At 39.3% G+C, this 25,691-nt stretch overlaps 1 protein-coding gene across 1 annotated transcript in view; it reads left to right on the top strand.

Annotated features, from left to right (window-relative positions):
• The window catches only part of LMO7 (LIM domain 7), a 195,823-nt gene that overhangs the window by 166,127 nt on the left and 4,005 nt on the right, over positions 1-25,691 (top strand). Inside the window, exons 19-31 of the mRNA XM_047080733.1 lie at positions 5,735-5,849; positions 6,978-7,139; positions 7,999-8,105; positions 9,067-9,127; positions 11,049-11,105; positions 12,978-13,003; positions 13,285-13,389; positions 14,174-14,266; positions 14,672-15,009; positions 15,835-15,900; positions 17,969-18,021; positions 21,442-21,655; positions 24,602-24,883. Of these exons, the coding sequence (XP_046936689.1) occupies positions 5,735-5,849; positions 6,978-7,139; positions 7,999-8,105; positions 9,067-9,127; positions 11,049-11,105; positions 12,978-13,003; positions 13,285-13,389; positions 14,174-14,266; positions 14,672-15,009; positions 15,835-15,900; positions 17,969-18,021; positions 21,442-21,655; positions 24,602-24,883 (1,679 nt within the window). The remainder of the gene's footprint in view (positions 1-5,734; positions 5,850-6,977; positions 7,140-7,998; positions 8,106-9,066; positions 9,128-11,048; positions 11,106-12,977; positions 13,004-13,284; positions 13,390-14,173; positions 14,267-14,671; positions 15,010-15,834; positions 15,901-17,968; positions 18,022-21,441; positions 21,656-24,601; positions 24,884-25,691) is intronic.

Genomic DNA, 25,691 nt, shown 5'->3' on the forward strand with positions numbered 1-25,691 from the left:
TACACATAGTTGGCATTTTTGTATTTACTGACTCGAATTGCAGTCAAGGCCTTGATCACCAAACCGAAGTATGAACTTGGTCCAGCAGGTAATTTAGGTCCTTATAGGTTCTTTCCCGTCTCCACTGCCAAGCAGGGATTTCATTCCTCTCCACTCCCTTTTCTCCTGTACTTCTCTTATGGTATTGTTTCTTTTCCTGCCTCTTTTTCTGACCCAGGCTTCCAGGGCAATCCTGAGGGTGACCCTGAAGCAAGGGGAGAGAGTGTGACTCCCAGATTCACTTTGATAACTTTCCCCTTGATTGGTCATCCATAGGGTTTTGTTTCCTGTTCTTTCTTGTCAGAGACCTCTTCTCCCAAACTCCACCCAGATCCACATTTCAGAACCACTGCCCCAGATTTTTTAAAGTTGTACCCAGAAGCCAGATGATACACCTGGAAGGAAGGATGCTTTTTTTCATGTTTGCTTCTTAATCAGCAAGCCTGTGATAGTGCCCCTTTAGAATAGTATCCAGGGCTGACCGTGTCATAGCTGCCTCCCATGCACTGTGCTTACTTGTCACCTTCACTAGACTCTTCTCTCAGGGAGGGCAGGAAGAAGCCTGTCCTGATCACTGTTAGCACAGTGCCTGGATCTATATTAGTTGAATGCTGACTGAGTTCTATTGGCTTCAGAGCTAAGTACGTGAGCATTAAATAGGATTCTCTTTAGTTGATCTGGAAACTGCTTAACCAGCATTTATACACATATATAACGTTGTTTCCATGGGGAACAGAAAATAATTATGGCACAGCAGCCATGCACCTCGGTACCTCTTAAATGTTTCACTTAATCCTCCCAAAGACTGCAAATTAGGTGATATTATCCCCACTTTTACTGATGAAATACTTGAGATCTGAAAGTTACATAACTTGCTTTGGGTTGGTTAAGTGCTTAGGCCACAAATGTAATTTCTCTGACCCTATTTTTTTTTGAAATATGAGAAGCTCCAATTTGAGAACTGCCTTATGTGAAGTTAAGTGTCCAAATGTTAACTCATGTTAACTTTGTTGTATCTCTAGAATTTTAGAGCCAACAGGGACTGAAATATCTTCTGTTTCATAAAGTCATTCTTCAAATTGCTTTTGAGGGAAGCTGTATGGTTATCTGAAATGTAGAATTTCTGAAAGGTAGAGTTTGAAATCTCCCCAATAGGTAGTAAGTAGCTACCAGCAATTTTAAATGGCATACAGTAATAATAATTGGCATATTCTGTGACTGAAATTCTGGTAGCTGTGTAGAAGATGGAGGGAAAGAACGGCAGGGGCAGGATAGCCAATGATAAGCTGGCTGCATTAGTTTGGGCTGTGGTCTCCCCTCTAAATTAAGATGGTAACCTGAAGAGCAATGAAAGAATGGGATGATTCAGGATAGATTTATGGACTGAGGACTTGGGAGCACTTTTTATGAAGGCATGTGTGTGGTGGAGAGTGGGGGCTGTCGTGTGCAGCTGGGGTGGGAAGGGAAGGAGGAGGAGCCCCTGGTGTTGCTAACTTGGGCATCTGGTCAGGTCGTGATGTAACTGACCAAAGTCGAGAAACAAGAGGTGGAAAAGAGTAGGTTCGGGAAGAGGTCGTGAATTTAATTTTGGATATCATGGGCTGAGGCAGTAGCTGAAGACACAGCAGGGAAAGAGGTTAAGTCAGGAAAGCTTGTAGTCAGAAAGATGGGAGGCTGGCTAGGGAAGAACAAGAAGTGAACGTAGGAGAGCAGGCAGAAGAGCACACTAGTGAAAGTGAGAGGCGGCCAGACAGATGGAGGACAAGACGGGGGAAATGGGATAGTGGATGACAGAGAAGACCGTTTCTGAAAGCAGGAATCGGTGGTAGTGCCTGCTGGAAGGCGGATCGAAAACAGATTCGGTAGGAAAGAGATAAACTTGAAATGAGTTGAGTTAAAGCCATAGAGCTGGAAACACCACCTGCCTCTTGGAATGGAGAAGTGGAGCCAGTAGGTATAGATGTGCCTCTGGCAAAGGAGAGTGGCTCTGGTGCCAGAGTGGTGCCACGATTTGGGGCCACCCACCTACGTTCTCACCCTACTCAGACCCTGAAAAAATGATGCAAAAGAATCATGTGTACAAAAATCAAAGTTGATACATTTCCTCTGTTACTTATCACTATAGAGTGTTTTAATTTTGTCAGTTTCAGTAAGGCTTCCCTTAAGTCAACACATTTATCTAATTGAAAAATTGGGGAGAGGGTGCCTGGGTGGCTCAGTCGGTTGAGCGGCCAACTTCGGCTCAGGTCATGATCTCGCAGTCTGTGAGTTCGAGCCCCGTGTCGGGCTCTGTGCTGACAGCCCAGAGCCTGGACCCTGTTTCAGATTCTGTGTCTCCCTCTCTCTGACCCTCCCCCGTTCATGCTTTGTCTCTCTCTGTCTCAAAAATAAATAAACGTTAAAAAAAATTAAAAAAAATAAATAATAAAAACAATAAAAAAAATTTAAAAAAAAAAGAAAAATTGGGGAGAATAGCTTTCTGACCTGTTAGTACGTAAGACTGACCCTATTTTCCACCACTTCTCATCTTTGGTCAGAGGAAACTCTTACTTAATCAGATATCCTAAAATTAAATGGGTCATTGCTACTCTAGATAGATCATCATATTGTTGTCTAAAAAGCTCAGCTTTCAGTGTATACTTCTGTTTAAATTGTATCTAATTTGAGGGAAATTATTTTTAGATGGTGATATGTTCATAACCATACTCATATCTTTTCCTGCATAGACAACTGGAACCACTTGACGTGGTTCTTTATCAGTCATCAAGAATCTAGATTTCCCCCAAGAATTTATATTTCTGGTTCTATCTAGTTCAAGCAGTAATAATTCCCTTATCATCATCTTCTGAAGCATGAAAAGCATGGACTGTTTGTGGAATATTCACATGGCATGTGTCTTGCAGAGATAAACAGGGAAGTAGAAATCCTAACTGAAATCACTGCTGAATAGTTTATGCTAAACTATAATTATAGATATGTTCCCCTGCTAATCTAATTCAAGGTCCGAGGATTCCACAGCAATGCCTATGGGACTGCCATAATGGGCAGGCCATGCCACTGAAATTACAGCTTGAAACTGAAATTATAGCTACTTTTATGGATTGGTTTGGGAGGGAAGTGGTCTACATAAGATTTTCATTTGAAAATAGGGTTTTGCAAAACAAAAAGCTTGCAAATTAACATCATTATGAGAGAGAAGTTCCTGCCAGAGTCCCTGACTCTAGCAGGCCAGAGGTCGCCTGGTTATGGATAGAAAAACACCTGTAATTGCTCCCGGGGTTCTTTCCTCCTTTGCCTGTATATAGTCCTAAGGACCCACACACTTACAGTCTGTCAGGCTGCTGGCAGCCACAGTGAGGCTGTTCCCTGTTAACTGTTTCTGAGAGGTGGTTACTGCCCTTTTATTCAATATGTTCAGGTAGAGGCTTCTTTCCAAGGTAAGAATATCCTTTTGTGAGACAGTTCTTCTTGTCTAATAAAATTGTGAGTCTCTTTCATCTTTAGCTTCAGCTCATTCTCTTTTATCCTATTTTTGGTAGAAAAGGATAATGTTCACTTGCTGTCTCCCACAAAGTATTCTTTTTATGTAGTTTGAGACTATTTATTTGAACTCCATCATATCTTTTATTTTTCAAGATAAAAAACATCAGTTAGTATCTTGAATATCTAATGTATCATTTGTCTTTGTGCCCTTTTATAGCAATAGATTCTGTAGATGGCTGTAAGTCGAATTTTTTTTTTTTTTTTTTGGACGGTTAAGTGTGGTGATAACCGCTTGTTTTTACTGAGTCGTCTCTAATGTAAGTGTATGGTAGTTTCGGTTAAGGACTGGAACTAACCAGTAATTTTTTCTATTCATAGCAGAGCTTTATTCTGGAGATTGGTGTTCATCAGGCTGATTATTAATGTGTTCTCACTACCTACATCTGGGTTCCTGTATTTAAACTGCTTTACAAGCTTTCTGATGAAGACTTTTCTATATCATTAGCTACAGATTTTTAAAAAATAATTCCATACCCAACTCTTGAAGAGTCAATAATTATTTTTCAAGAGCCAGGACCATGCCTCATCCATCTTTATTTCCCAAGAACTAGGCACTGTGTTTTATACAGAATAGATGTACAATAAGTGTATGTTGAACAAACGATAAGTAAATGTTAAAGCACTTCTGTGTCCATAAATGTAGTAAGTTCTTGGTTCAGTGTCTTCCTTGCCTTCTATTTCAATTCTTATATAATATCAGTTTTTCTCAGAATATACTCACATGGATTTCAAACTTGTTTTAGAGATGGAAAAACTTCGGCATAAAGCTTTATGAATTGCCCAATTGGCCCTAGGTTCGGTTTTCACGGCCACGTTGTACTGGAGAATGTGTAGGGTTTTTTTTTTTTTTTTTTCTGGAAAATTAAGTGGCTTTAGGAATAACTTTTTCTTTTAGTCTAAATTCTTAATTATTTGGAATCAAAGACTGAAACTAGTCTGGGAATGGTAAGTTAAAATTCATATCTGCTGTTGACCCAAAATGAAACACATAAATTATGAAAGATAACTTAAATGTTCACAGACATTGTATATTTTAAAACTTAAAACATTTGTTTTGGAAATGGCTGTGAGTCTGTGGCCCTGAGAATTTGCTGCCGTGGGGTATGGTGGTGGAGGCTGGCTGTTGTCCGGGAGGCCGTCGTTCTTGGGCTCACTGGCTGTTGTTACTTCAAGGAGGTTGTGACTTGTTGCTCAGCGTGTCTCAGCAGGGGCCCTCTTGGCATCTGACCTGTGGTTCCTCTGAGGTGCCATCGCTCCATGTCCCACAGCTGTGCGGAGGCTCTGCCCTCATCACTGGATCTTCGCGTGGCTGTGGGGCAAACAACACCTTGCCAAAGCTTCAGGCTGTCTTTAGGGGGTGGTGTCAGTCCCACAGGCGCCCCACAGCTTAGCTGATTGTGTGTCAATGAACCCCTTGAAATTAGGCAGCTATGTTAAATGTCAGAGACACTTTTTCTAGAAGTACGGTGGCATTTTTAAAATGGTTAACACTTTTTTTGCTATTTTCAAAAATGCCATTTTATTAAAATGTATGATCTGTAACATTGTGTGCATTTAAGGTATATAGTTAGTATATTAGTTTGACACATTTATGTATTGTAATATGATTGCCATTGTAGTGATAATTAGCACCTCGATTACCTTACATAATTTTCTTTTTAGTGGTTGGAATAATTAAGTTATAGTCTCTTAGCGAGTTTGATCATAATACAGTGTTGTCTGTATTCACTGTTCTGTGCATTACATCTCAAGGGCTCATTTACTGATTGCCAGTTTGTACCCTTAAACAGCACACAGTCTAGCTTCTTACTCTTTTCCTATTTGGGTAATAGCAAATGGTCTATAAAGTAAACCCAGTTGTATGGTGAGCATATGCCCAAGATTTATTAATGTCCAACTGATTTAAAGTATTGGTGTGAAGAAAAATATCTATTAATGTGAAGTTTTCCCTTATTTTATCAGAAAAGCTAACTCACTGATATTTATATAAATGAAGGTTTTACTAAACCCAAGTTAAAAAGATGGATGCTCCTGGTCTATCATGAAATAATTCAAGTGTACCTTGAATATAGCCTCCCTCCTTTCATGGATAGACTTTCCTCCTTGCGGGTGCCAGCAACACCTGATCCCACTGGTTCATATTTGTTTTCAGGATCAGTTCAGTGATATGAGAATCAGCATACACCAGACGCCTGGGAGCGGTCTTGACTTTGGGTTTACAGTAAAATGGGTGTTTTCTGGGATCTTCGTTGCGTCAATTGAAGCAGGTAAATCATTGATTTAGCTCTACTGAACTTTCTTCCCCTTGTTATCCTATGCTGTTCACAACCCCCTCCAGAAATTAGTGTGTTTGCTGTAGGAGGAGAAAATACATGTGAAAAGTGCAGCAGTAAAGCCAGGAGGTGCATCCTCTTCCCCGAGACTTCCCTGAGACTGATAGTGTTTTTTCTCTTTGCCTAATTAATTTGAGTTTTGTGGGCTCTTAGTTTTGTGACCTTTACAGAATTCGTTTGTCAAAATTTTAGGTTTGATATTTGGAAATGCTACCAAACAACACCTCACTGGAAATTCAAAAAGAACTTTCCATGATTGGCTGTGTCTGTGATGGATATTTGAGTGCTGTATAATAAATTGATGTTTTCTGAGCATCATAATATATCTGTTGTCCGTGGAGTGTCCTCAGGATGCTTCAGAACTTCTACAAAAGTCCTTCCCCATCTGGGGTTATATCAAGTCAGTCCCAGGCAGTCTTCAGCAAAATATCACCACAAGGCCTAAAATTCAAATGAAAGCTACTGTTGTTAAGAGGAGTTCCTCACTTACATGTTTTAGCTATATAAAAGTGCATGCTAACACTGTTGTTTTTTTTTTTAATTTAAGAAAGTTCTTAAAAAAGACTTTAATTAGATAATGGTAAGTGGCAATTGTAAGCAGTTTTAAGTGGCCTTGCTTTTTTCCTTTTCCTTTTTCTTTAAAAAAAAAAAAAATCCATTCCAGGGTACATTTGGTTTTGGAAGCTCAATTCAAGTACAATATATTTCACATTTTTAATTTAAAAATAATTAAAAATTTTTCTTTGTTCCTAGGAAGGTAATAAATTTTATTGAATAGATGAGCTTATTTCTCCTTTGCATGTTAATGATGATGCTTACTGTGGAGTGAAAAATGCCTTTGCTGCTTTGTATATTGTGGATACCCAAATATTTGATAACGTAAAAAAAAACCTCATGGATCTACCCTAACTGAAAAATATAAGAGATGGTTAGTTGACATTAAGAAGGCATTTTTTTCTTTAAGTAAGCAATTGGTAGAACATGTATTTTGTTGTTGTTGTTGTTGTTTGTTTGCTTAGAATTTTTTATTACTGGTTCCTTAATTGATTTTGCTTTATTTAGGTAGCCCAGCAGAATTTTCTCAGCTACAGGTAGATGATGAAATTATTGCTGTTAACAACACCAAGTTTTCATATAAGGACACAAAAGAGTGGGAGGCGACCATGGCTAATGCTCAAGAAACTGGAAACCTAGTAATGGATATCAGGCGCTATGGAAAGTCTGGTAAGTTGGTTTTACCACCGTCTGGCTTTCTAAATCGGGAACTGGTCTTTGGCAAGTGGTTCTAACAGCTTGCTTCAATAACGTCTTCCTCCGTTTTTAAAAATTTTTTGGCTTCAAGATGTTTTGCGGTTATGCTGTCACAAGTCTTGAATGATACTTCCTTGACTATTCTGTCTGAAGACTTTTCACTAGCAAATTTACTGAATTTACATTATTTATCGACTGATTTACATGCTAGACTGACTTTGAATGCAAATATTAACTGGAAGCTATTGTAATTGCATCTGCATTTGGGAGTCATATAATAATGCTGAGTATTAAGAATTACGCTATGATTTTACTTTCTCTACAGCACCATAACTAACTGGTATGAGAGAGAACATGGTAGGTCATTGGTCATGTTGCTGTTGTTCATGCTCAAGGAACTTTCAGTATATATTCTATTATTGTGTTTCTTAGCTGTTGAGGTTAGATGGAGAAGGGCATTAAGCCTCCCCCTACCTGTTAAGGTATGATATCAAAATATGATACTCTATCCTGGCTTACAGAAAGATTCAGCAAATTTGCTAGTCTTTACATTATTAACATCATCTAACCCTTGTGTTTTTGGAAGGTGATCTGTTGGTCAGAACACGGAACTCTTGACTTCTTTCACACACTACCTGATTTGTTTGTATGTCTTCTACATGTTCATTTTGTATATGTACATTCAGTAACTTTGTTCTTTCCACTCCAACATTTATGTGTACTCATTTCTTGATCACCATGTGCCAATCAGACTGGGGCAGAGACCAACCTTCCCTGCCATTTACACGGCATAAAACCCTCAATCTCACCAGTATGGCTACCAAAATTATAGGTTCACCTGAAACAAAGTGGATTGATACAACTTCTGGAATTTACAACTCAGACAAATCTTCAAATCTGTCAGTAACGACTGATTTCTCGGAAAGCCTCCAGCATTCTGTAAGTATTTTGAGAAGTGGGAGTATTTGTGTAGAGCAAAGTATCTGTAGGAAGTCTGTGTGGGTGGGAGAAAGGATTTATTTGAACCATTTTGATGCTACTTTAAAAACCATTAGTTGAATAAAATAATTTATAGGAATGAGAGTAAAAATGTATTTTTGACAATCCTATGGCATTACTATTAATAGAATAATAGTTACATAATTGTAAAATCAAAAGATCCTGTACTGTTGTTTTACGGGTATTTCTTACCAATCTTCATCATTATGCCCATTCCTCAGATCTTTGTGGATATGAAGTAGTAATAATGTAGAATTATACACTGTAATTTGTCTATGCTTTCTTTAGTCTTTACAGGTAAATTGTACACAATTACTGTACTTATTTTAAAACCTCATGAAGCATGTTTAGTTTCTTATGTAGGTGAATTTGATGGTTAGACTTAGATGTGTGGTTAAAAGATATTCAGTGACATTAATTGATGAAAAATAATTACAGTCTAGGCATTTTCCTAAGTATCAGTTAAATTTAAAATTTCAAATAAATGCTTATATCGACTCCCTAGATATAGTTGTTGTTATCTAAGATACTCTTTTAGCCAATAAGGAGTTCCTGCTACATTGTGTGAGAAATGCTTAAATGCTGAAGAATCTTATGTGCTTATGTTGCTTAGTCATAAATACAAGCTAAAGTGAACTAATTATTTGACATATCATGTTTCTTGGAAAAGGAATGACTGAATTTAAAGTCATTCATGCTTATCGATAGATGGTCATTAATCCTTCCACAAATATTAAAGAAAAATGAAAATTTTTTTCTATTGATGTAAAAGGCTGTAAGAATACATTAATATCCTGAAAAACTCACCTTATTAAGATATTTTCACCAATGGGATATGCATCATTTAAACCCAAAGTCCAGTTGAAGAAATAGATGCTAACTGTCATTTTATCCTTTCCAGAATACTGAATCCAAGGAAATAAATGGAATTCGTGATGAAAGTAATACTTTTGAATCAAAAGGTAAACATCACCATTGTAACTATATTTATAATATAGAAGCGCTAGCATTCAAGTTTTGCTATTATAAAAATTAATGTCAGAATAGAGGCAAAGAAAAACTGATCCCAATGCAAGTTGAAACTAAAAGGTTAGCACGCAGATCCAGTTGCAGCCAGGTGGAAAGGCATTCAGTTCCAGGGTTTGAATAGTTCAGGAACTGCAAACAACGCTTTGGCAGCATGCCCAGCAGCTTTGAGTGCCTGTGTGTCTAAGCCAAATAAGAAAGACTGGTTTCCCGAGGCCATTAGCCTTCTTGCAATGGTATGTTGGCAGAGGGAATCTTCGTTAAATCTGAAACGATGAATGAAGTTTCCTGCTCCCCTTTATTGTGGTGAAAAGGACAAGTTCATAGGCAGCTAGTCTTAGTAGAGCAATGGCAATAACAGTTATTAGTGAAAAGTACCCATTTGTAATGACAAGGCAGGCATAGTATCTAGGGAGATCTTGTTTTAAGGAGTTAGTTACTGCTCTCTTCCTCCTTCTGTCTGTTCATAAGTAATTGTCACCACATGCTATGTGCTATTCCTTAAGCATACAAAATAAGTAAGAAAGATCTGGTTCACATAGGCAGGGAGAGAGAGACCCAAAGGAGATAAAACTCCTTTTACCATGAAGCTAAGCTCTGGTCGGGCTGGGTCTTCATAGCAGTTTGATGGCTTTGCACCTGCATTTGCCAGTTCATAATGGTCAAAGCCAAACCAAGTTTGTAAATTTCCCTTTGTTGATGACTTATTTTGGTGTTAAATTTCTGATGGTTACAAGTGACTGTGTTTTAATTGTCTGATACTGCATTCTTAATCGAAGAAGTTTTGTAAGCAAACCTAACATTTTTTTTAAGTTTATTTATTTTGAGAGACATAGAGAGGGTGCGTGCACACACGTGCAAGCCAGCACGAGTGTGGGAGGGGCAGAGAGGGAGAGAGAATCCCAAGTAGGCTCTGCGCTGCGTGGACATGGGGCTCCATGCCACGACCCGTGAGATCATGATTCTCAGCCGAAATCGGGAATCGGATGCTTAACCAACAGAACCACCCAGGTGCCCCTAACCTGACTTATTTTTGATTTATGATGTTAAATCCAAGATGCCCAGGTCCTATTCTACCAGTTATTCAGGCAGAGCAAACAGATAATAAGACACTGAACTTGTCATTAGTGACTGGCACTGTATGCTGGCCTGTCATTTGAGGGGTATGTTAAGAGAAGTAAGCACCAACTAGTGTCAAGTAATAATTTCATTTACATTTTATGAATAAACAGAAGTGTAATGATCATTTGCCATGACCTTGCAACAGATCTGTAGAAGTCAGAATGTATCTTTTCATCCTCTCTCTCTCTCTTTTTTTTTTTTTTTTTTTTAACCGGACTGAACTCCATTTACTTGAAGTTAGTGGATGTTACTAGGGCACAATACAAGAATATTTTAATTTGGGCATTTGTTTTTATTTCGTCTTTCTCTGGGTATTAATTTATTTTCTTGTCTTCCTCCCCACTATTTTTCAGTTCATTTTTTACTTAATACTGTGAAAACTCTTAGTTGCAAACAATTCTCCTTGGACTTCTAGACTTTGGATTGATTAACCTAGCAAAACATATTAATGTCCATTTCTCTAAAGCTGTGTGATCTAGCATGGGGCTTCTGTGAAACTATGATGCTATCTGCTAGAATTTATTAATGAAATAATTAGTTCCTCTACTAATCCGAATGTAGTATAGACTTCTAAAAATATGTGTCTCTGTACATTGAAATAATCCATATCTTCTATGGCCATCAGTTTTGTCATCTTAAAACTAGTGCTGCAGACATTAGTCAAATGTTTTCCAGTGGTGAGAGATTAAAATGAATGACATGGTATTGATTTTTTTTTTTGTATTTTTCAACTAGCATCTGAACCTATTTCTTTGAAAAACTTAAAAAGGCGATCACAATTTTTTGAACAAGGTAAACTACCAAACTAACAATTCATGCACTTTCATCAACTTGTTCCCATTCTCCACTCTTTCCTAGTCGTCTGTGGTGCTGGGCACTGAGCCTTTCAATTGGCTGTCATGACCAAGCAACATAACCCATTTCCATTCTTTTCCTAGGGTCGTCAGGCTTTTCTTACAGTTCATGGGTCTACCTCTGTGGTAATGGGTCTTTGCGTGTCCTGTGAATTTTTTTTGGTTTTCTAATTAAAAGATTGAGATGCTGTTAAACACACACTTATTTCTTTCCACTGGGTGACAGTAAGAAACGAGGAACTTCACTTACGCCTTACTGCTTCCTACAAATTGCATACTACTAGATTACACCAACATACAATTGTTGAACATTTATAAAATCTCTAATTTTTGATTATGGACCGTGCTCTTAATAAAGAGCAGAGTTGTTTATTAGTATTGGGGTGATGGCTCTGGAGTGTTACTAGGAGTGCTCTGTGGATTCTAAAGCAAATCAAATGTAAATTTTGGTTGTACTTCCAAAAACGTGCATCTTGAGAATCACTGTGTTGGTGTAGTTGAGCAGCTCTGCCTTATGTGCTATGCGTGTGGCATTTCTTACCCCTGTCACGTCTGTCTAACTCCCTGTCTCACGAATGCATTTCCAGCTGTGCTGTGCTATCAAGAACTTAAAAGTAATAGCCAACATTTGAGATGCAATGGCACGGAGAGTAGTGTGCTGTTGGTGTCTAAATGTTGTTGTTTCTTACTTTTAAGATGATCAAAAATCCTTTACACACTTGTCTTACAGTATACTTCCTGGACTCATGGATTTTTTTTTTTTTTTTTTTGGATCTGCTAGCCTTCCTTTGGCAAATTAAGGTTTCTTTTTGACCATAAATAAGAATAGCTTATCAGCCATGCATGTGCAAGGTCTATTCGTGTCAGTATCCTTCGTGTTTTTGACATTTTTGTTAAATTCCTGTGTTTCTGTGGTAATTTAATTGAAACAGTGTGATACTCCTCGCCCAAACTGGCTAAACTGAAACAATTCCTTTTCTTGCTCTGTTCTAATGTTCACTTACTTTTCTTCAACAGGCTATTTTAGGGAAGAACTTTTTCCTAAGTCTCAAAGCAGCTTTCTTAAAAAAATGTGCGAGTGAATAAATTTACCAGACAGCTGAGGTTTCAGGAAAATTAAATAAATACTGTATAATAATGCATTTCATGAAATTTGCTTACTTGTTTATAATCCTTGTCCTACATACAGACCCACATTTATGTAATCCTCCTACGAATAAAAAGAGTGATACTAGGCCCATAGCCTTACACATGAAGTTGAATATCTGTGCTTCAAGTAATAGGAGAGGGAAGGGAAAGATTTCTTGAACATGTTTTTGTGGGGTCTTATTTAAGGAAAGTTGCTTATTAGCAAGGAGACTTGGAAAATGTGATTGGGAGCTGTCACATAGTAATTGAACAGTGGCAAGTAAAATTTTTGATTTGTAGATGTTGCAACACTTGAAATTCTTTTTTTCCCCGTATTAGGCTGAGCTATGAGATACTACCAAGTCTATTCATAAAAGAACCCCGAAACCTCTTTAGAACACACCATCAGTTCAGCTCTAGAAACGGGAGCTAGGGTTCACCTTTGGCATCCACAGTTTCTCTCTCTCTCTCTCTCTTTTTAAATGACTTTGACTTTGGGAGGTAAAAAACAAGCAGATGAAATTAAAGAGAAAAACTAAGATACTGCTGTGGTTTAAAAAAAATCGTTGATGTCCCTTAGTATACTGGCATACAAACAGCTGGTAAGACTTTCTGAAAAGAATTATTTCACAGAAATGAAAAAACTTATTGTCTTTTTCCTTTCCCACATGCTGCAATACAGGAAGCTCTGATTCTGTGGTTCCTGATGTAAGTAGTGTTCATTTGTTTTTGGAATAAATAAGGTGACCTTGGTGGGACCGAATTAGCACCGAGTAGCATCGCTTATTTTCAGTTGCATAAGAATTTATCAAGGAGCAGTCTTTCCAAGTTGGAAAGACCTATTTTGAGATGAAAAGCCAAGCCTCCTCTGGTACTGCTTAGGCAAAGGGTGGTATGAATAATTCATGTTAGCGAGAGTGCTTCAGTAGACGACTCAATGATGTCACATGTTCTTCCTTGTTTGCACATCTTCTCTTCTGACTGGTTAGCTTCCAGTTCCAACCCTCAGTGCCCCGAGTCGCTGGGCATGGGATCAAGAGGAGGAGCGGAAGCGGCAGGAGCGGTGGCAGAAGGAGCAGGACCGCCTTCTGCAGGTAGAGCAGAAATATATGGGCTCCCAGGAACTGGTCCCTGTCAACCAGCATTGTGAAGCAAATTAAAAAAAAAAAAATGTTAAAAGCTAATAACCTCATAATTAACAAATCTTTTGATAGGTAGCCCATCTTGTGTTAATTACATTTCTATTTTGAAACTTTCCCAGCCCTCTTTTTAAATAATTATTTACCCCGTGTATGTTTTAGAATGAGGCACTACAGTTTTGTGGAATTCTTACATGTGGGAAGTGTATGGGTTGTAAGGACTTAACACCCTTTACGCTGTGTGCTTATTCTGTTGCAGAGAAATCCAGCCCCCTTGCTAGCAAGGGGCTCTAATCAATTACAGCTGTGGTAGAGGGTGGCTATAGATTCAATTCTGAGTATCTACCCTTCCCTCAGACTGTGTTTTAATTTGATATAAGCTATTTGTTTAAGTTTATTTATTTCAAGCGGAGAGAGAGAGACAGAGGGAGAATCCCGAGTAGAATCCATGCTGTCAGCGCAGAGCCCAACGTGGGGCTTGATCCCACAAACCATGAGATCATGAGCTGACCCAAAATCTAGAGTCAGACGCTTACCCAACTGAGCCATCCAGACACCCCAATGTAATAAGCTATTTTGTACTTTAGGGTTGGTAGTCCTATTGGTTAAAATAATATCACTGCCTTTAAAGATTGAGATGAATGGTAGAGCTAGAAAAAAATGCTAGTAAAACAGATTCTGTTTAACATCATTAACCTGTTAATTAACTAGTTAACTAACATGCTGTCTCTTCTTATAGGAAAAATATCAACGTGAACAGGAGAAACTCAGGGAAGAGTGGCAAAGGGCTAAGCAGGAAGCTGAGAGAGAGAATTACAAGTACTTGAATGAGGTAGTGTTGGAGTATGCTGTGTTCTCTGTCTTGGTGAAATTAGCTGAAAAACGGAAGATACTATATTTCACCTGGCTTTGGCCACATATTCACTTAACACAAGCTCTTTGGAAAATACAGTGAGCTTTGATTTGTCAGAATTTTGCTTTGATGTTTCAACCTTTCTCTTAGTTTCTCTAGAGTATCATTAAATAATTGTGTTAATCAACTCTAACTGCATCTTTGTCTTCTTCTGTCTCTGTCACCCATGTGTGGCTTTGTTGGCAGTGAAACTTTTACCATCATTCCAAGTGGAATTCCAGGCCAACTGCTATAAAGTCTCTAAAACTGACTATAGATCTGTCTTTATGACATCATAGAAAGACACAGATTTGGACGGGTTTCTTGTTCTCTCTGGTCACCTAGGAACTGATGGTCCTGAACTCAAACAGCATTTCTCTGACTGCACGGGAGCCTGCCGTTGCCAGCTGGGAAGCCACCTGGGGTGAGGGGTCCAAGTCCTCCGACCGGGAAGGAACCCGAGCAGGAGAAGAGGAGAGGAGCCAGCAGCCAAAGGAGGGTGCGGACGAGGACCAGAGAAAGAAGCTGCAGGAGCAACTAACTCTTGAGAAAGAGAGGACACCAGAGGAGCCACAGTATCAGGAAGGGCAGGAGCAGAAGAGGCATCCGGCGGAGGCTGAGGAGCGCAAGCACCAGGCAGAGAGAGAGAGGGAAACTTCAGTCAGAATATACCAGTATAGAAGGTTTGTCCCACAGCCGAAGGGCACTGTCATATTTTAAATTGGCTTGGCTTAGTTGTATCCGTTCCCCACTCCAGAGGCACTATGTTGATCCCTACCATCCATTCTCTCCACAGGCAGCCCAGTATACCTGATCCTGTCACCTTACTTCCCTGCTCACATCTATTCAGATGGCTCTCTGTTGTGTTAGAACACCACCCAAGTCCTCGTAGTAACCTAGAAGGCTTGCACGAGCTGGGTCTTGGTCTACCTAGCTTCCTACTACTCTTCCCCTCACTCTGTCTGTTCCAGACACACTGGCCTCCTTTTCCTTCCTTGAAACTCTCCGATGCATCCTGCCCCAGGACTTCTGCATTTCTCAGTCCCTGTGCTTGGAGACGTCTTCCCTCACATATTTGTTTGTCTTACTCATTTTCTTTAAGTCTCTGCCCAAATGTCACCTTCTCAGACTTTCCGGAATACCTCATCTAAAATATGTGTCTTTTCCCCACCCCTTCTCCCGACATACCATGCTTTATGTTAAGTGTTTGTGGCCTTCCTGCCCACTGAAACATAAGAATTACATTTAATACTTCTTTGTTTTGTTTGCTTCTCTAGCCCAGCCCTAGAACAGTAGCAGGTATACATCTGTGGGATGAATAAATTGCAAAATATGCTATTAGTAGTTCTGCTTTCTGCAGTGCTTGATTGAAATACTTGTGTTTAGTTTTTAATCCAGAGGCCGTCTCATAAAGAGGCTAGAATAACATTGTTTTGGTATCAATTCCTCAAGCTCAGGAAAGGCATTGAAGTCTGATAGTTTTACCGTAAACTCCTCTATCTTTTTAGGCCAATTGATTCCTATGATCTACCAAAGAGAGAGGAAAAATCCCCAGGGTTGCTTCCTAGTGACAGGTATGTAGGACATCTCATTGTAATATGGTTGGAATAATTGGTTTAAATGAATATTTGAGGGCTTGCCTAGATGTTTTGTAGGACTACTTCAACTTTTTCTGTGTGTGGGGGGGTGGATACATACAAAGATCTTGCTGGTTGATCTTTGTACGGACTAGCTTTTGCTGTGTAACCAGCTACCCCTAAACTAAGTGATTTAACATGGTTTTGTGGGTATTTTGGGGCTGATTCTAACTGGCAGTTCTTCTAATTGATTGGGCTCCTCATACATCTGCTACCGGTTTACTAGGCAGCTCTGCTTTGGGGAGTTGGCTGACTGTCAGCTGGGATGATGAGGACAACTAGGCCATGTGTCTTTCAAGACCCAGCAAGCCAGTGCAGTCTTGTGTACGTGGTGGCTGAGCAGAGAGAGGGAAAGCGAAGAAGCATGCAAGGCTCCTTGCAGTCTAGGTTCTGAACGAGCCCGCCAATACTTCTGCCACATTCCATTACCTAAAATCACAGGCCAGCCCAAGTTCACAGAAGAGAGAAAAACTCTACCTCTTTCCATGTAGGAGGAGCCACAATGCCAGGGGAATGGACGCTGGGTAGAAGTGTGTTCATCTTCGGCAATCTACCTTAATTTTTGTTTTAAAGAGGTTACAAGCAATGGCCTAAGCTTACTCGAAGTCATGTGTGGACATCTGAAATGAGAATTGTGGCCTTCTCTTAGGCTGATTAGAACTACCGGTCAATTCCAGTAAATGTTATATATGTCTTAAAATTCCCTGAAATGTTAAATTTAATGCTTGAAAGTAACTTTAAAATGCTTTGCAGTTCTGAAACCATTAAGGACTTCGGGGTAGAACTCTGTCTATAAATACCCAGTGTATGACCATTAATTTGTGTTTTCAGAGCTGACATTTCTTCTTTAGGAAGTTTGCCTTAGATATATGGAAAGAGTCATCTCTATGGGCAATGAGGATGACTGAGTAGGACTCCAAGTCGATAGGGAACATTAATATATAGGTAGTAGTGGGCTGACATGAAGCTAGAAAATGTTTTAGCGATGGATGACCTTATTTATAGTGAAGGTTTCTGGGTAATTGTGGATCATTAAAATGTGTATCTCTCTTTTTTAAAGATATGCATTTACTTATATATTTAAACAATCTTTATTTATGTGGCTTATTACCTTGAGAAAATAATTAGATTGCAGAGGCAAAATCAGTAACTCCTGGAAGTATAAAACACTGCTAGGCATTTATGATGCAGCATGGGCTGAGGGGCATTAAGAGGTGTGGCTGGACACCTCGTAATAAAAGTGTTTTCTATGTTAATACAAATGAAACCATCATGAAAGTTGCTAACAGTTGTGATACATTATTATGTCCTACACATTATTATATGTTGTATATATGCACATGTATGCTCTATGCATACGTTATGTGTATGTATGATAACATATATTATTCGTTATTACCGCTATCATTTGGAGTTCTTATGCTTAAAGAGTGAGAATGAGAACAGCATGGGTTGATACAGAAACCTAAATGTTGCCATTACAAAGTCAGGTAACTTCATAGGTTCCCTATGCCAGCACGGGTGAATTCCTCTTTGCACTGCCAAGATAGCATTGGTCAGTGGCTGTTTCGGAGTAAGTACCCTAGTGCCCAAAAAGTCAACTTCTTGACCCTTGGGCAGCATGGAGGAAGTGGGGGACAGTATGATGTTAGGTAATCTGATGACAGATGTCTGGTATAGCCTGTGAGATCGAGATCTGGAAGAGAATCAAAGTACACAGATTGGTCAAAAATCATAGGCTTAATCATCCTACAAACTGGAGAGGATCTTCACATTTATATCTGCTTCAAGCATCAAGCTGTTTTCTCATTTAGAGACATCGCTGTTTTCTGCTACCTTGTACAACATGAAAAATTCCTTAGTATGAAAATAAATGTTGCTCTCAACAGACATAGGAAATAAATCAACTGCTTTAAAAAGCAATCTTTTTGGTGTTCTTACATCACAAATGTAAAAAAGATGTTCCTAATGAGACGTCTGTAACATGTTGTGTTTTGTGTTGTAGGAATAAATCCAGATCCACTACTGAACTGGATGACTACCCTACAAATAAAAATGGTAAATGTGAATTTTCCCCCCAAATTCCTCAGCATAGTTGCTTGTTTATGCTATCACACGCTATGATCAGTATTTTTAAAGTCAATATATTTCAGATTCATTAAGATTACATAATTAAAATACCAAGTATTTTTAGCATTTGTGTATAAAAACAAAACTATCTTGTGGTTATTTTGGCTTTACTTTATAATGGAGGGGGTACTGGGAGGTTAAAATGGTTTTAAATAGCTAATGAAAAATGGGCATTTTTCAGTGCTGCTGATGGTTTTGTATAGATTTCATCTTGCAGCCAAGGAAATGGGACAGAGAAGTTTTCTGCAGAATACCAGGGGACTTAAAAATTGTTTATAAACTTGAAATTGTACATTTAAGTGCCAAGTGTCCCAAAGTCCGAAATGATAATCATTTCACTAACTTGGCAAAAATGAGCTGGAACCTGATATTATTAGTATAAAGTGTGCTTTTATTTATTTTTTTTTTTTTTAATTTAAAAAAAAAATTTTTTTTTCAACGTTTATTTATTTTTGGGACAGAGAGAGACAGAGCATGAACGGGGGAGGGGCAGAGAGAGAGGGAGACACAGAATCGGAAACAGGCTCCAGGCTCTGAGCCATCAGCCCAGAGCCTGACGCGGGGCTCGAACTCCCGGACCGCGAGATCGTGACCTGGCTGAAGTCGGACGCTTAACCGACTGTGCCACCCAGGCGCCCCTTAAAGTGTGCTTTTAGAAATGCATGTGGGGCGCCTGGGTGGCTCAGTCAGTTGAGCATCTGACTTCGGCTCAGGTCTTGATCTCATGGTTTGTGGGTTTGAGCCCTGTGTCAGGCTCTGTGCTGACAGCTCAGAGTTTGCTTCAGATTCTGTCTCCTTCTCTCTCTGCCCCTCCCCCTTTCATGCTCTTGCTCTCTCTCTCTCTCAAAAAGAAATAAACATTAAAAAATTAACTAGGGGCGCCTGGGTGGCGCAGTCGGTTAAGCGTCCGACTTCAGCCAGGTCACGATCTCGCGGTCCGTGAGTTCGAGCCCCGCGTCGGGCTCTGGGCTGATGGCTCGGAGCCTGGAGCCTGTTTCCGATTCTGTGTCTCCTTCTCTCTCTGCCCCTCCCCCGTTCATGCTCTGTCTCTCTCTGTCCCAAAAAAATAAATAAAAACCGTTGAAAAAAAAAAATTAAAAAAAAAATTAACTAAAAAATTAATAAAAGGAATGCATGTGACTGAAATTATATAACTAAGCGGGGGGGGGGGGGGGGAACCCCAAGCATAAAGCATCATTTTAGAACAGGGTTTGTATATCAGTCTTTGGGTAAGCAGGGTGTTGGCCGGTTATATGAATGAATCGAAGGTCCAGGTGAGGATTGAGATGAATTTGGTGGACATGCCCACTGATGGATAGCTGCTTCCAGCTCCAGCCTGCTGCGGCATTGTGGGAGAACGCAAGCCTGTGAGGGCCAACTGTTTCTGTTGTAAAAGAGAAGTTAATTGGGGCGCCTGGGTGGCTCAGTCAGTTAAGCGTCCGACTTCAGCTCAGGTCACGATCTCACGGTCCGTGAGTTCGAGCCCCGCGTCCGGCTCTGGGCTGATGGCTCAGAGCCTGGAGCCTGCTTCCGGTTCTGTGTCTCCCTCTCTCTCTGCCCCTCCCCCGTTCATGCTCTGTCTCTCTCTGTCTCAAAAATAAATAAACGTTAAAAAAAAATTAAAAAAAAAAAAGAGAAGTTAATGAAAATCCACATTTTAAAAAATCTTTTAAGTGCTGACAAGGATAAACAAAATTTAAAACCTCTGTGAGCCAAACAACACATCTATAGCCCTAATTGGTCTAGTTTGTAACCTCTGGTTAAAGCTCATAGAATTTAGTTTGTTAGGTTCTATGATCACCTCCTTCTCCTTAACACATAGGACCTTCCATTATCTGGTCCTAGTGTAAATTTCCAGCTGTTATGCTGTCTTTCCTGGCAGGAACCCTTATCTTAAACCAAAATTTTTTCTTTCCCAGTTCCCAGTTTATCACATGCTTTCTGATCTTGTTCCTCTGGTCTTACTTGTTTGGATCTCTGAGTTTCTTTCCCCCGTGAATTTGCCCTAGCCACAATTAAAATCAAACTTTAAGTACTTCAATCTTCAATGTTTGCTTTCTTCCCTTTACTAACTGTAAAGCTCCTGAGTAGCAGGCAGTGGAACTAATGAAATGAGGTATTTTATTGAAAGACTCAGTTATGCCAATAAGGCACTTCTAAGATAGAAAATGTTTAATTTAAAATCTGACCAGGGGTGCCTGGGTGGCTCAGTCAGTTAAGAGTCTGACTTTGGCTCAGGTCATGGTCTCACAGGTTTGTGGGTTCGAGCCCCATGTCAGGCTCTGTGCTAACAACTCAGAGCCTGGAGCCTGCTTCGGATCTGTGCCTCCCTCTATTTCTGCCCCTCCCTTACTCTCTCTCTCTCTCTCTCTTTCAAAAATAAAAAATAAAAAAAAAAAAACCTGACCAAATTGATAAGCTGTATGCATACACAAATGTAAATGTAGGTATGTATGAGAAAACTTTGGCCTTTTTCACTGCTCACTAATGCAGAGAGGTGCCATGAATTTTGAAAAAAATGACAACAGCAGTAAATGTGGAGAGTGAAAGGAAACAAATCCTGAGATGAAATTTCCTAATCCAAGTTGAAAGGGGGAAAATACTTCAAAGTTATGGATGTTTTACCCAAATCAGAAATTAATCAGCTTATCCAATGAGACAAAGCCTTCAGGATAAAACCTCACTTAATTGTCATTCATATATTCAGCATCCAAATTCTGGCTTTGTCAGTTTCTTAGAGGACAAACAAATCTGATAACATTCCTCGGTTAGCATTTGGGTTACTTGACTATTTTTCAATTTCACAAAAGCTATTTCAGTGATAGAATGTGCTCTTATTCCTACAATTTGGTCATGACTTATTCTAGAACTTACACTCAGGAAGACTTGAGTCATGTCATCTGGAGATGCAGGCATATATATCTTCCTCCCCCCAGAGAGAGTATATGTTTTTTGAAAGCGTGTCACAGCAAGCTTTCGACGAGCATGTGTTTGATTGATTTAATTTCATGAGGAAAGAGAAGCGGAAGAGAAAGTATTTCTAGATGATCATTTTGAAGCTTACTAGCACTGAAATCAATGCTGGTTGTTTCCTTTTTGGGAAGCCTGCTTAAGTCTTTCTGGGTGCACCTGTGACGCGCTTCTGGGTGTGGAACTGGAATTCGCAGGAATAGCGGACTTACTTCTGTGTTCCCATTAAGCAGTCTTATTGAGAATTGATGTTAGCATATGTGCACAATGTCATATTTTTTGCTACATTGTATTTGGAAATTTATCCACTATCCAACCTCCTTTTTTTTTTTTTAAATAATAGCTAATCCTGCAGTTTTTGATATGTTTTTAATTTAGGAAGCAGTAAATATTTAGACCGAATTGGGAGCACTAGCTCATCACAGAGGAGCTCCAAGAAGGAACAGGTGCCGTCAGAAGCAGAGTTAGAGAGACAGCAAATCCTTCAAGAAATGAGGAAGAGAACATCTCTTCACAATGACAACAGCTGGATCCGACAGCGCAGTTCCAGTGTCAACAAGGAGCCCATTTGTCTGCCTGGGATTATGAGAAGGTGCGAGAGTTTTTAGGAGTTAATTCCTCTTCTGTACTGTGAGGCAGATATTTAATTTCTGGACAGGTGGGGGACTTTGGACAGGAGAGTTGTCGTAATATTTTTTCTTATCTAAAATTCAGTGGAGAAAGGGCAGCACAGTGAATGTGACTGGGCACATGTTCGAGCGCTTATTTGAGGGCCAGACATATGCCAGTTACTTTGTCTACCTCATCTGACTTCCTCTGGGGAAAATGTTTTGAGGCAAGGATGGTGATTCTGTTCTTCCATATAAAGAAACCGTGGCTCAAGCCGGGAATACACTTGGACAAAAACACATGGCTAACAGGTTGCAAAGGTGGATGTGAAATTCTGAAGTAACGATTCAGTCGCTTAAAAAATTTATGCTGATCTTTGTCCTTCCTTGGCTGCTGAACTGAGAAAATTAAGCCTGTTTGTTTATAATGAGCTAATGGTTCATTTGGAATCATAATAGTGTTTACACAGTGTGAAACCTAATTTTTATAACTTTAAGGAAAACATATAGATATACATTAATTGAAAATGAGAAGATGAACATTTTGAAAGATGTTGATAAATGAATACTGAAGCTACTTTTATTAAGTGTTTTGCCAGGTGACAAACTGAGGAAAATTTGGAACACGTTACAAGGGATAATTATCTCACTATACAAGGAAATTTCATAAATCAATAAATAAACCGTGACAACTTTATAGGAACATAGACAGGTGGTATGAACAGATAGTTCACAGAAAAAGAAAGTAAACATATAAAAGGTTAACGCTACTCCTAAGACAACAATGATGTATCTCCTTATAAGATTTGTAGAGGCTTAAATATTGACTAATTCAATCTAGTCTTAGCAGTGGTATAAGGAAACAGGAATTATTTCTCCCAGTTGAGTGGAAAGTTTTTCAGTATGTATTCAGCAGAAGCTTTTATGTCTGTACCCATGTGAGCTACCTAGTTTCTGGCACTTTATCTTCTGAATGTATTTGGATAAATATGCAAAAGAGAGACCAAAGGATATATACTTAAGTATTATTGGCAATAGGTAAAAAGAAAAGAATCAGAATATCTGTGAATAGGAGTGTACTCAGTTCTTGCTAAACAACTAATGGCACATTGATGAACCCCAGTTTTGAGGTGGTATATGATACAGCAATGTCTCTTTCGTTCTTTCAGAGTTGTGTAATATTCTACCTTACCACAATTCTTATCACAACTGACTGGGCAGCACTTTGGATGATGTTGGTTGGGGCACTCGGACAGCCCTTTTGAGCTGGTGTTGGCAAAAAAAAAAGTTACTTTCTCTTTTGATAAAGGATGAGATAGTACATCATTTTGACTTTGTAGGCCACATCAGTGTCTGTCACATATTCTTTGTTGTTTTTTTATGACTGTTTGAAAATAAAAAATATCCTTAGCTCATGATTTGTGCATATCCTGATGGTGGGCTGTAATTTGCTGACCTCTGATGTAGTTGCTGCACTGAGAGCTCATCTGGAGCTCTTGGTGAGGAGCCTCTGCTCCTGCATGGGCCTCTCCCATAGCTGCTTGAGCTGCCTCATGACATGGTACCTGGATTCAGAGAGGAAACCTTTCAGGAGGATAAGCCCTCATGTGCAGGTGTGTCACGTGGCCAAGCAGAGAATCAGTGGGAGGGGACCACGCATGTCACGTGGCCAAGGAGAGAATCAGTGGGAGGGGACCACACAATGGCCTGGATGCCAAGAGCATGAGTCACGGGGGGCCTCTCAAGTACGGTCTACACATGAACCGGCATGAAGATGGTTCTAATATAATACATGCTCCATGGAATAAAGTGAGTTATGAAGAGTATGCATTGTGGAATAATCCCAGTTGGTTAAGAAAGTTAAAACCATGAACACATTACATACGTGTATAGACATGGCTGTACTTACGTAAATTTGTATCTGTTTGTAACTCTGTAAACAGAAGAAGTCTAGAAGTTAACAGTGGTTACCTCTGGGAATTAGGGCAGGTAAATTGTGGTAAGTGAGGGTGGTCGGGGATCTACATTCATCCCTCAGATACCCCTGTATACCGCTTGGGTCCTTTTCATCATGATGATGTAGTATTTCTCTAATTATAAAAGAAAAAAATGCATATTTTACACTTGGGATAAAAGATCAAGTTTTAAATGTAGTAACAAAATTGACCTGTTAGAAATTAACCATTTATAATTTGGAGTCAACCTTTGTAGATCAGAATTTATGTAAGCACTTGACTTTAAGAGAGGTTTTCCAGAAGTGTATTTAATTCAGTTTGTGAGCTAAGTTCTATATTAAGTGCATATTCACTTTAAGGGAAGTGGCTGGTGAATGCTTCCACAAGATAGACATTGAAGAGTTGACTAAATTCAGGGTTTGGGGTGGTGAGTGAACGAGGACTGCATAGTAGGAATGGTCTGGATTGCCCTGGAATCAGACAGACACTGTTGAAAGCCAGTTCTACCTAGCTCTTTTTCCTATGGAGAAGTTAGCATCTGTGAGATATAAAAAAATTGTATATAGTGTGTGAAAAATAAAAATTTTGGCTACGTTTAGTCTAACACCTGATATATATAAGTGCCTAAAATGGTATTTTTTGGTTCAATTTTAAAAATTAAGGTATGTCTATTCAGCTGAATATTTAAAGGAAGAATGTAGTAGTTTATTTTTAAAAAATTAATATTTTCCACTTTGGTGTTTTTTATTTTATCTAAGCACCAAATAAATAAAAATAAATGAAGATTAATTGAATATGAAACATCATGATTCTGATGAAAAGAAACTTTGGTTATTAGTGGCAACTTTATACGTAATGGGACTCGCTAGATTAATACCTACTTACAAAATACAGAAGGTACATATTTTAGTGACTGTAATGATAGATTCTAGTTGAATGTATTATATAACCTTAATTAACCCTTTCTGTGTTCAGAGGTGAATCTCTAGATAACCTGGATTCCCCAAGATCCAATTCCTGGAAACCATCCCCTTGGCTCAATCAGTCTTCAGGAGTCCATGCTTCCTCCTCCGTTCAAGACTTCAGTCGCCCACCACCTCAGCTGGTGTCCACGTCAAACCGTGCCTACATGCGGAATCCATCCTCCAGCGTTCCCCCTCCTTCCACTGGTTCTGTGAAGACCACCACCGCGCCTTCTCCCACACCACGCAGCCATTCTCCTTCAGCATCACAACTGGGCTCCCAGCTACGCAACAGGTGAGAACCCTAGTCTTGGGGTATTTTTTCATTAAAATTTCCCCAGAGTCTTGTCCAAGTTTTCTGGTGAAAACCAAAACCAAGCCTTTTGGAATCTGTCAAATTTAGCGTTCCTTTGCCAAAATTAATTAAGGTTTTCTTAATAGCTTTCCATGCTGCCCTAAGAGCATTTACGGATGTCTTGTGAAGCCATCGGAGACCTTTGAAACATGTGCTTCATTGCCACTGTCCCGTTTGCTTGTGGTCTGTGCACACGTACTTGTGTAGTTCTCAACGTGGAAGCATAAAAATATACAGTAATTTGTGAATGCATTTGAAATTTATGAGTAAGAGCAGTATTGTAAATGTTTGACTTTTATTGAGACTATATGCAAACTCTTTTTTTAATAGGAACTGAGTGTAAAAGGAAAACATTATAACCCAGCTCCATTGTCTGTGCAACTTTTAACAAGCTGGAGAAAAAATGTTAAGTAGTTAGATACTGCTTTTTTTGTTTTTGATTTTCAAACCATTGCTGGCTACTTATGTAGTTTGCCAATATTTTGTTCAGACTACAGAACCCAGTTCTGTAGGTTAAATGATGCAGGAACTGGTTGGAGTCGTAACCATAGACCTTGACTCAGCTTGTCTTCTGATGTGGAGTAAAACTCAGACATCAGCCTGTGTTGGGTTTTGAGGTTTGTTAGCCTCTGCACAGACCCAGTGCTTCAAGAAGCCGTGTGTATACTCCGAAGGGAGTTCTAGGCATATAGTACTTTCCATTGCAATGAAATACTGAAGAGTAAAAACACGGTGATTAATATTGGAA

The sequence above is a fragment of the Lynx rufus genome, unplaced genomic scaffold (genome assembly GCF_022079265.1).
Source record: "Lynx rufus isolate CCGP_SWC_20201006 ecotype Redwood Valley unplaced genomic scaffold, mLynRuf1.p SCAF_1, whole genome shotgun sequence".
NCBI lineage: Eukaryota > Metazoa > Chordata > Mammalia > Carnivora > Felidae > Lynx > Lynx rufus.